The 12,488-nt window shown below is 33.2% G+C and overlaps 1 protein-coding gene across 1 annotated transcript in view; it reads right to left on the bottom strand.

Moving 5' to 3' along the window:
- Nucleotides 1-9,433: 9,433 nt before the first annotated feature.
- The window catches only part of LOC111703865 (RAC-alpha serine/threonine-protein kinase), a 19,471-nt gene continuing 16,416 nt past the window's right edge, over nucleotides 9,434-12,488 (bottom strand). The window contains exons 13-14 of the mRNA XM_023475942.1: nucleotides 10,388-10,427; nucleotides 9,434-9,562 (exon numbers count right to left, since the gene is read on the bottom strand). Coding sequence (XP_023331710.1) covers nucleotides 9,455-9,562; nucleotides 10,388-10,427 — 148 coding nt within the window. The 3' untranslated portion in view covers nucleotides 9,434-9,454. The remainder of the gene's footprint in view (nucleotides 9,563-10,387; nucleotides 10,428-12,488) is intronic.

Below are 12,488 nucleotides of genomic sequence, written 5' to 3'. Positions count from 1 at the left end.
CCCCTTGATCATATTGTCTCAAACTGGGGAACTGGGTAAAACCGCGGAAATGTTCTTAGCTTTAAAACGATATAAACGACTTTAATTAACATCACATAATATTTCATAATTAATCTCCGTGAACAGTATAGCGCATTTAGCACTTTTTTTTAACAGCTGTTTTCAGGATTTGAAGTAAATTTTTATTGTTTAAGCGTTGGCTTTGTGCTCGATAATATACCAACTTCTTATTATATCCATAGCTTGTTTTTGTGTTTAAACAAATATACATCCAAAATGGACGACATGTACGCGAAGCGCCAAACAAATTCTGTTCTTTTAATGCCTTTTCATGTATTTTTTTTTATTTTAGTGCATGATAGTCCCTGGCTTAGTCATACTTACTGTATACTATTACATTCTACAGTAGTATTTTGAAATATATTCACTAGTCATATTTGTCCTTTTATATGAACTATAAAGTCCCTTAACCGTAGGTCTGTGCAGTCCTAAGTATTAAGTAGTTCCTGGCAGTACTTGACTATATTTGGTCTGTCCATAATCCATTCTAGTCTCTCTGATTGAAGTCCCTCTGTCCTTGTTTGCAAGTAAGGGACTTTGTTGAAATAAAACGTCGCACAGGACTTTATTCAGCAAATTTTAGCATCGATGTAGAAAAGTTAAAACCTGCAAAAAAATACAATAAATTACATAGTAAGGATAAAAGAAAAATAATTGAATATGAAGAAGTTTGTTTAAACTGCGTTGATACAACAATGAAGGACATTTTCTTAATATTTTATTCCTGATAATAGTTAGAAATTCTATTAGATATTATGCGGGGAAGCTTCAAAGAAAAATTTGGAATTTTTTTCTCTATTGACAAAATTTGCAGATAAAAGAGGTCCACAATCATGATCATGCTGGAGCCAAGTGAGAGGGGGCGAAATATGCCAAGTTTCCCCCCCCCCCTCTAGTTGCTCCACTGTCCGTGGAGAAATGGCAGGCCTAGAAAAGCAAATTACATTTACTCTCTTTTCCAGCTTCTATTGTCCAAATAAACATTCGTTCAAATATATTTAATATTTATATTCTATTGTCTATTATTTAAAATATGATATTATGGAGCTGTGTGCCTCTTTTCATACCGGTAATTTTTCTTAAAGCAGGTATTAAGAAAGTGCAAGTATTAAAAGCTCGACTGTAGGTGTTGCAGTCTACATATAAAAATTCCGGATACAGACTGCAAGAAACCTAGTCTAATAAATAATTGTGAAAATACGTTTTTCTATCTTCTGTTAATTTCTCAATTGCTTTTAAAGCAAGAAATATTCAAGTAAGTTTTATTACTTAGAGGAACCACGAACATGATAATCAGATTTTAAAAACATACACAATAATACGCATGGATATTTAATTTATAATGGTGCATTCGTAAATCTTGCATGCCATGAATATGATGCCACTCTATTATCGAAAAGGTCATTTGAAATTACTTTCATAGTTTTAACACTATTAAACAGTACTAAAACGACATTTAAACTACTGAACCGTTTGGTTACAAAATTTTGTTGTTCACTGCAAAATCACGAATTTTAAGTTTTACTATTTTGAAACGTGTTTACTGCACGAGTTGCTTTGTTTGACGATTTTTAAGCTTTTACTATTTGAACCGTATTCACTGCACGAGTTGTTCTGTTTGCCGGCAATCTCAGTGAAAATTATTGGGTTTGGGTTTTAGAGAATGTTTGCTCAAAGACCGACATTATAATGGATTATAGTGTAAGGTTTATGGTTTATACCGATATGTTATAATTCTAACAGTGTATTTATTTCATGATATGTTGGAATTTTAACAGTTTATTCACACCACGGTAATGCTATAATTATTATAACAGTGCATTTACACCACGATTATTTGGAATTTTAACATTGTATTTCCAATCTGATTAAATGGAATTCTAATAGTATATTTACAACTCGATTAGTTGGAATTCTAACTGTGTAATATGTTATAATTCTAGCAGTGTATTTACACCCAAAGTAATAATGTTACATTTAAAAGTAGTATGAAATCAAGGAAATCTGAAGCCTTAAAACTGATGTGAGTAAATCTACAGAGTATAGGAAGAAATGCATTACCAAGTAAAAAATGAACAAATAAAAATGATACTAATGATCCATGGAAAGCCGGAGCTCTTCGTTTCGGTTTTAGCCCAGGTCATGCTATTTTCTCCTGCCTCGTTTTCCAGCCGTTTCTACTGCCTATTGGATAAATTAACAATAGAATTCCTGGTTTCAACGGCAGCTTGCTTTTTCCACGCGTTCAAAACCATGCCTCTAACTCATGTTCTCTGGGTTGGCATTTCTAAACAGATAAATATTTCTCTACATTAGCGACTTATCATCCGCCCCACCTTTTGTCCAACCTACAGCTATATACAAAAGAGCTAATACGTTGTCTTGTTTATTGGCCGGACTACTTGCAATCCGAGCTTAGCTCCGGGTCTGTATACTGAAGGGGTTACATCAATAGAACTATCCTCTCTGAGCTTAGCTCCGGGTTCGTATGAGAACTGAAGCGGTATCATCAATGGAACTATCTCTATTCCGAGCTATTGAGCTCACAATGGTTACATCTTAGCTCCAGGTCCGTATGAGGACTTATTGGGTTACAATTAATATTCACTTTGATTTACACCAAGATTGGTTAGATATCTAACATTGTAATAATACCACGATATTGTAGATTGTTTGTGCATTCACAACACAATATTTTAGAATTCTAACAGTGTATTCACGCCACGATATGTTAGAATTGTTAGTGTTTTCAATCTATATATAAATTTGGCTTGTCTGTTTGTCTGTCTGTCTGTTTGTATCCAATAAACGTCAAAACGGCTGAACCGATCGGGCCCAAATTTTTTGTGGGACATCTAGGGACCCCAGGGAAGGTTTATGAATGATTGAAATTTTAAAAATTTGTTCCTACGATACTTAGGACCTACCCGCACGTGGTTTTTCAGCAGCTTCTAGTTGCTGTTGGTCCGATGAACTGTATGTGGAATACACACCCGATTGAAAAAAAAGTTGTGCATCCGACCTACTGCAAGGTCTGTTGCACACTTACTACAGGTTGGATGCAGACCTTTTGTAGGTCGGATGAACAACCTTATTAGGTCGGTTGCACACCTTTTATAGGTCAGATGACACATGCATAGAAAGATGCACACATTTAATAAGTCTCATGCACATAATTATTAAGTAGCCGCAGCACTCGGCCCAGGAATTGTTTTAACCTAACCCAAACCCACATATCCGCTTTTACTTTATCAATTTGATAATGTGGCCGCAGGCCCAGAAATTGTCTTAACCTAACATATCGGCTATCACTTTGTCACATGATAACATGGCCGCAGCTCTCGGCCCAGACTTAACATAATACATACACAAAGTGTGCATTCGACCTACAAAATGTGTTGATCCGATCTACAAAAGTTGTGCATCTGACCTATAAAAAGCTGTTCATCCGACCTAAAAAAGTTGTGCATCCAACCTACAAATGTGTGTGCAACGGAAAAAGCGAAATCATCTTTTAATAGTACTGTCAACTACATACTGACAAAATCTGCAGTTCCTGCGTAGGTCGGTTTAACAAAATGGAATGTACATCCGACATACAGCTGTCGTAGCCTGTAAGTCCGATGTTTCAGTAGATCCCAAGTATCGCAAGACGGAAGCTCTGTAGGACCGAAGTCACATTACCCAATTGAGAAATCAAGATTCTACATTTCTGAACATTTCAGACATCAAGATTCTACATTTCTGAACATTTCAGACATCAAGATTTTACATTTCGGAACGTATTGACTTTAAGGACTGGCGTCGAAAATTTGAAGAGAAAGAGAGCATGTACAATTTACATAGGTACTTTTAACGCTTTATCAGATTAAAAACGTTTAAGATAACGTCCTTTTCTGAGTTAATGTTTTAATTTTGATGATATCTCCATGCGTTAATAAAAAATGCCCAGAAACTTTCCCAAAGAAATGAAAATACCTTTAGAACAAAAATGTCATCATTCTTTACCAGACAAAAGGGGCATGCCACTATCAATTGAGGGATACTTAAAATTACGTTACAGGGAGAGGATATATGCCGATCTAACTCTGTCCCATTTCCTTCTTAATCACATGTAAAGATTATTAAGGAAAAATGGGCACCCCAAGTGTTAACCAATTTCTATTTCAACTTTAGTCAGAATGTGGATTATACTGAAAACAAGGTGTAATCTTATGAAAAATAATGATATTGTTCTTGCTAGCTGATTTTAATCTCACGAAACATGACAGTTGAGTGACAATATACAGGTCGTCTTTAGATTTTGAAAGAATTAGAAGATTACCCTAGTACTGGCGTTTCCAAAATATGGTTTCAAAACCAATAGAGAAATAATTAATTTAGTCCAGATTTCAATTTCATGAATTAAAAACAATGACCAAATCTGAATGAATTTGTTAATATCGGTGGCAAGTTTGAAACAACATTAATGAGAATGAAAATGACAACAAACGACAATACTACAACAATAAAAATTATTTAACAAGAAACTGTTTTCGATTTTAGTATAAAAAATGTTGAAACAATAAAGCAATTTATTAAAATTATATATAAGCATTTTAACAACATAAAGATTTCAAATAATTTTTACATCATTTTTGAACAAAGAAAATTGTTCAATAAAATAATTAAAATGAAAACATTCTACGGCCATTTCAATTGCTGGCGTTATTATGGAAGATATTTGACCATGAACAAAATCTTGATATTTTTTAAGTCCGTTTTTAAGATTTTTTTATCAGGCATCAACTACAATTTGAAAATGACCTTGAATCTGGACATTTTTTACTTTCATAGCATAATTTTTTTACTAACAATAGAAAGCAAGAGTGTTTGGGGAACATTGATATTGATATTGGTGTTAAAATAAATAGGTAGTTAGGTTGGTTTTTAGAAGGGAGGGTGGCATATAACGCTTTCAGGTTTGGTTTCAAATATAAAGGTTAGGTTAACCCAAATTGACCAAATAAAGAGACATTTTTTTTTTAGAAATGGAGTCTTGAGGGTCTAAAAAGGATTTTTTAATTAAGACGTTTTGCTTTAAGAGCGCTAGAAGTGGGTTGGGAGCCTACCTCAAAAAGTAGTTCTTTTTGTCCAACATGGACCAAAAGAGAATTTTTTATTGTAGAAATGAAGTCTGGGGGGTCCAAAAAGGATTTGTTACTTCAAACATTTTGCTCTAGAAGCCCTAGAAGTGGATCTGGAGCCTACCTCAAAAAGTGTCTCTTTTGGTCCATAACAGTTATGTGCTTAATTAATTGATTTTTGAAATGTCTCTTGACACTTTAACCATATTTAATGTGCTGTAGAGGGAGGTAATATCTACCCCCACAAATTGGGCCTTTAAGTAAACACGAGGCCAAGTTATTATGAAACGCAAATTGCGGCAAGGAGACAACCTCCAATCAAAAGTTACAAAGTACAAAGGTGTAGCCAATATATGAAAATGGTGGAGCAGAAATGAAATTGAGACCTCTATCTCCACAAATAAGCCCTCTGGACTCTGAAGCCTACAACAGTTTTGGAGGTCGGAGGCCTTAACTCGCGGCGTTTTTGAGCAATTGCAAAACGTTTTAGGTTCCCCAACTACAGTTAAATGTAATCTAAAAAAATAAAAAAAAGTCAAAATTGACGATTTTAGAACAAAAAGAGCAAGTTCACCGATTTTTGTATGGTACTTAAGATTTTAGAACTTATATCAACATGTTACAGAGCATCTTAAAACTTAAAACGATGCCATTTTTTTTGATTTTTAAGGGATTGATCTCAAATTTGGCATCTTTGAAACCTGACTGACTTGGAAGCAATTGCCGCCAAAACTGTACGGCCCTTTTTAGGTAGGGGGCTGAATTATCGCAAAAAAAAATTGTTGTTTTTTTCACATATTTTCGCGTTCTTTATAATTTAGAAAAAAAATTTAAAAATTTGGTTATAATTATTCTTCTTCATATTTTCAAAGATGATCTTAAGAAGACTAAGATTGTTTCTCAAAATAAAAATTTCTCATTCCAATATCTTTGCAACCTGTTGGTATACATATTTTATTTGAGCTAACTCTGATTTTTTAATTCCTCTGCAAACTTTTAAAAATTTGGTTATAATTTTTTTTTCTTTCATACTTTCAAATATGATCTTAAGAAGACTAAGTTTGTTGCTCAAAATAAAAATTTCTCATTCCAATATCTTTGCAACCTGTTGGTATACATATTTTATTTGAGCTAACTCTGATTTTTTAATTCCTCTGCAAACACAATTTTTGAATTATGAAAAATCCAATTTTCTTTCATAATATGATTATGTTTAGGATGTGTGCTATCAAAAAGGGGAAAACAGAAGCACCATTACACCTTCTCTTTCCCCGTCACTTGATGAACTTTGTAGATTTGTTTGCCAAAATGGAAAAGAAATACTTTTAAGCCAATAGAATTCCATGTACTGACGAAGATCCTGTTTTTCAAAAAGGCACTGGCAGTGCCTTTGCAATTGCAATGAAGCACATATATACACAGAGGGGTTTTAAGGTACATAAAAGAATGGCTCTTTAGGTTGGGGGCAAGTTTAAATAGTGCTCCTTTGGTTCTGGAGGCCGCTTGTTTTGAGGTTCAAAAGTTAAAAAGAAATCGACTTATTTATTTACTGGCTACAATTTGGACTCGTGTCACTTTTTGATTGGAGGTCGTCTTCATACCGCAAATCACGATTTATAATGATTTTTTGGAACCCACCTGCGCGCCGTTTAACTAGAGTTCCACATTTTGAGAACCACTGTCTAGGCACCCCTAGGTTACGTAAAAAGTTTCAAATTGATTTGAATATTTAAAGTGTATCAAAGTGATGATAAAAGTCGCTGCTGTCAGTTGGTTATGAACCAAAAGAGTCACTTTTGAGGGGTGCTACTGACCCACTTCTAATGCTCTTAGAGCACACCATCTTAAGCAAGAAATCCGTTTGTACCATTACAGACCCTTTTCTGAAAAAAGTGCTCCTTGCTCAGAGTGGGATATTTACGTTACATGTGCTATTTGAGGTGTAAGTCTTTATAAAATGTATACTTATTATGTTACCTTACATTCTACACAAAATGTTTCCAGTTGTACAAAAATATTTTTAAAAAACTTAACCAATTGTATCGAAAATGTTTTAGTTACTGTCATGTCCAGAGAAAATAAAATGTTGTTCAACAAAATAAAAGCAGACTTATTGAGAATATGAATTAGGATACAAATTTGACCATATTCAAAACCAGACCTCAAAACCATTCACATCCCTAGTTTTTACTATGGTACTATTTTCACCAGGATATAAGTACAATTAGTGGTAAATCTAAACAGATTCAATGGCGGACATAATTCCACTTCAAGAGGCAAATATGTGAAAATCCACCGCTAGTGGTAAATATTTTAGCGGTTAAGATTTAGCGTCCAACAACTCCTGAGACTAAAATAAAATTTAATCTGAGACCTATAAATTTGTTGCTAGGTTTTATATTAACTACACGCATTGTTTTTGATAGAAAAAAAGAACAATAAAGGGTCAACATAATTATTTAAAAAAGCTCCACATTTTGAAAATTGATCATTTCAACTATAATAAATGTGTGTGAAATGTACACACTATTGAACAAACATTAACACTGATTACAAAACAAGATTTCATAATATTCTGTTGTTTACTAGTTAAGAGACCACTTCGCATTCTAGGAAACTTTCTTCACTTTTTGTTTGGCACAACAATTCGAAATAGGAAAAAACACCGTTGACAGGGAGTTTTATTTAAGTGTTGACAGGAGGGTTTAATTATAATGTTGACAGGGGGTTTTATTTAAGTGTTGACAGGAGGGTTTAATTATAATGTTGACAGGGGGTTTTATTTAAGTGTTGACAGGAGGTTTTATTTCTAGAGTTGACAGGGAGTTTTAATGCAAGTATTGGCAGGGTTACAAAACTTTCAATGCATTATGGATATTTAAGTAATGCTTTTTTTTTCTGGAGAACCATTTCTTATTTCACTGCAGCACCTTATTCCCTGTATTGTTCTTGAAAAATAATTGTCATAACCAGAAAGAAGGTATGCTTGCGCAGATCGCCAAATTTGGTTAAAATTGCGCTTTTAATGGATATGTTCATTAAATTTTTTTAATCTAAAACATATTTTCTTGTCATAATGGGATTAAAATAATGAAATATTGCCCAAAATTGTTGTTCCCGAAATATTTGTTGGCAAATTTGTGCCAAAACATCATCAGGCTCAGTCGACTGTGACCAAGCAATCAATCAATCAATCAAAAATATTTGTTGGCAAATTTGTGCCAAAACATCATCAGGCTCAGTCGACTGTGACCAAGGTTAATTCTTGACCTCAAATGACCTCCATGAATGCCCTGAGAGAATGCTGGTGCCGATAACAGAGCTGGGTTGGTAGGAAAACTGAAAGAATAATTTAAAATGAAAATTGAATAATTGAAATGTTCTGACGTCTCTTTTCAAAGTTTTTCGAAAAATACTTTGCATACGGAGTATATATTTTAACTTTTCTTTGTCTTCATCAATTGGATTGTCAATTATTACACAGAATTTCTATATCATATATCATTGGGTTTATTATAAGTATAGTGATTTTTCCATGAAATGACTGTTATCCTTTTATTTTATTATTTATTTATTTCATTTATTTACATCATTTTAACACATAAATAAGAAATTAATTTGAGTAAGTTAAAGGGACTGTAAATGTATGTTCAAATAGAATGCATGGATGATTCACGACAGTAGTCTTTCCACATCTACTTGAGTCATTTTTCTGATCAATAAAGGGTTGACATCTGATAAAATCCTTTTTAATCTCTGATAAGAATAATTACTCAAACCAACAATTCAAAATTAAGAATCCCAATATTTTTCACAGATGCAGCTTTAAAAGATCCCTGCGTGATTCAGATGCAACTAATTAAATGAGGGATCAATTGAAATTACGCGGACAGTCCCTTCAACACTTAAAAATCAACAACTTATTTTCTTTTGGGAGGAAAAGTTTATTTGTATTTACCTCTGTAAACGGTTCATCTCTGGGGGGGGGGGCGCGACGCACGCTAAATGCATAGTTTTACATAAATCTTCAAAATATATACTTCTGGACTTTAACAACAAGGAACATAATAAGATATTCCCGATTTGGAGGTAATCATGTACACAAAAAGAAAAAAATTAATCCATCTGAAGGGATTAATAAAGTTTTAACCTCTGTGAATCCTTATTAGTCCTCCATCAACGAGCTCGTATATCCCTTGTAGTCAGAATTGGGGAGTTAGGAAAAAAGAGAAAATTTGAAAATCACTATTTGCGAACTGACTCTTTACTTACTCTGCATCCTCCTGTCCTCCTCCCAGCCTCTGGAGAGGATCCTTGATAAGTAACCCGCTTAACAGATCCTTGGCCTCAGGACTAATAGATCGGGGGAACCTCACCTAGAATATACAGTTGTAATTTCAATTGTCCCTTTAGTAGAAAATTGGTTTGCCCGTTTAAACTTTTATTCCGATCAATAAAGTGAAAAATATCGTGTTCAATTCTGTCACTGTCCTTCATGTTTCTCTAGTATAAATCCCCGAGTCAGTTTTAAAGAGAAGCCACAGTTGGAAAAAAAAATCTTCAAATAAGATAAACATTTTATTCATTCTTGATCAGAACAAGTTAATAGGGGTTTCTCTGTGATTTAGACATGCCACTCTATACATACATGACGCCTACCTTCCATCTAAAACGTAATTCCTCATATTTTATTGGGTTTGAGTGGGATTAAAAATTGGTCGTTTTGAAGAAGAGATGTGGATTGTGGATATGAAATCAAAATTCTTACGAATATTTATGAAACCAGTGGGGAATTTGAAGAATTTGAGCGGCGGTTTTAAATTTAAGCCGAGGCTTAAATAAATATGGTTGGTTCCACTTAAAATTGTATCAAATGCTTCAAGATTAAAGCCGGCGCTTAATTTAAACCGGGTTTTGGCAGATTTAAACCGCGACTAAAATTCTTTAAATTCCATCTCAGAAAATTGTGGGATAGAAGACGACATTGAAGCAATAATTAATAGTACTTGATAAATGGGCCTGTTCACGCTGTATACATGTTGCGTATTATGTTCATTAGACTATTTAAATTCATAATTTGATCATTTTCTTAGTCTTTGCTTTTAAAAATTGGGCACAAGTTGTAGAATAAATAAAATTCTATTCAGTTCTAAAAATCCAATAAGTAAGATTTGTAAAATATATTTAAGCAATTTAGATACCTCGTCCATCAGTATAAGCTCAAACAACTTGTCATGATCTCTGCACACAAACACAATATTAAACTTTTAAAACGTTTTCATTCATAAAAACTGAGCGGGGCCGAGTTTAAAAACTTTGATCCGCGCCTAGACGCAGTTCTAACATGAGATGCGGTTCAATTATGGTTAGTTCAACTCGAAATTTTAATCAGATTTGAGCCAGCGAGTAATTTGAACCGGTGATTGGCGGTACAGCGACGCTGTTCAAATTCATTAAATTAGACCTCAGAGTATTTATCAACTCCCTTCCCCCCCCCCACTGCTAGGCCAGGACCACCAGGGTTAACATTTTTCTTCCGTATTCATAAATATTCAATGAGTTTTTAAAAAACCGCAAATTAAATTTGGAGAAAATCGGGACTCAATCAAGGTTCATAGAAAGTTAGATTTTAGGGTTGAAAAGACTTTTAAAACATAGATGAGGATTGGTAATTCGAGTTTTTGACAGAAATAAATTTTTATTAATTACCATCTTCAAAACATGGATTTTCTGTTCCTTAAATATTATAACTCAGTGTACTAAATAAAAATTTAAAGAAGTTTTTCTTCACTTTTTACGAATATTTTTGAGGAGCGAAAAGAAAATTTAGGATAATTTTTTACGGAATAAGGAAAACTAAATGGTTGGAGGAAGTAAAAAAGTATCAGTGAAACAGCTTATCAGTTGCCTCGATACTTGGATAAGGTTAGATAGATACTTAGATAGGGATAGATAGATACTTAGTGGATAGATAGATACTTAGATAAGGAGAGATGGATACTTAGATAGGGATAGATAGACACTTAAAATAGCGATAGTCAAATGATACAAAATATATACGATGTAAACTATCTACATTTATACTGTTAATTTGTTAGTATCCAATAAACATCGAAATGACTAAACAGATAGGGCCCAAATTTTGTGTGGGACCTCACATGACCTCAACGAAAGTTTATGGATGAAATTACAATCATCGAAAAAGTTCATTATTTGTGCATAACCCTGTTCTTGTAAAATAGATGAGCAAACATGATTTGTCTAAATGGTTCAGTCAAGTATTTAATAGAGGGGGTAAAACACAATAGCTAACATCTTTTTATCCATTATTATTATTATTAAGAGAAAACTCATCAGTCAGTGAACAAGGGTTCGAGGCTCTAGGCCATTGATATTTATCCATGGACACAACGGTCCCCTTTCCCAATTGTGCTTGGATGTAGATTAACCTAGGCGGCCAGCCCAATATAGATCCATTACTGAATTAGGAATAAATACAATTTTAGAATATATTTTGGAATATAAATACTGACCAGTGAACTCGGAATCAAAATATCTAGTATCAGTCTCACTCACAACCTTAATATTTCAATCAATTAATCAATACTTTAATTAATATTATATCAACCAATTTATAAAGTAATCAATTAATAAATTTATCACTCACTATCTTAATATTTCAATTAATTCATCAATCAATCAATCAATCAATCAATCAATCAACCAACCAATCAGTCAATCAATCAATCAATCAATCAATCAATCAATCAATCAATCAATGATATATCAAGCACCATCCAACCTACCTGTGGTTTAAAGGGGGGAGTTAAACGTTTCTTCTCAAGCTCTGTCCAGTTTATAGAGGCAAAGAACAAGTGGGTTTTTACAGCCCTAGAATATTTCAATTGTATTTGAAAATATTTTTTTTTGTTGAAAATTTTCTCTTTTTAAAACATATTTTGAATTTAAAAATATCTTTCACACTGTGAATTGGTGGAAATTATAAAAATAAATTTTTTGAAAGAGAGGAAAAACTTGCTATTTGATGCCAAATTTTTCTTTTTTATGATTCTACAAAGTAACAAAAAGGACCATATTAAGATTCTTGATTTTAAGATAATCATGAACAAAAATAACCGATCGAACCTCACATTACCTTAGGGAAGGATTAAGGAACATCAAAATTTGGGAGAAAAAATCCTGGATTTTTTTTAAATGCGCAAATTCGGAAAAAAAGTCTGCCAAAATAAATCCTTTTTTAATGGCCGAATTTTAAAGCTAAAATCATTTACATGAAAGGGA

Source organism: Eurytemora carolleeae, unplaced genomic scaffold, assembly GCF_000591075.1.
Source record: "Eurytemora carolleeae unplaced genomic scaffold, Eaff_2.0 scaffold401, whole genome shotgun sequence".
Classification (NCBI taxonomy): Eukaryota; Metazoa; Arthropoda; class Copepoda; order Calanoida; family Temoridae; genus Eurytemora; species Eurytemora carolleeae.
This window is presented reverse-complemented; position numbering and strand designations above follow the sequence as displayed.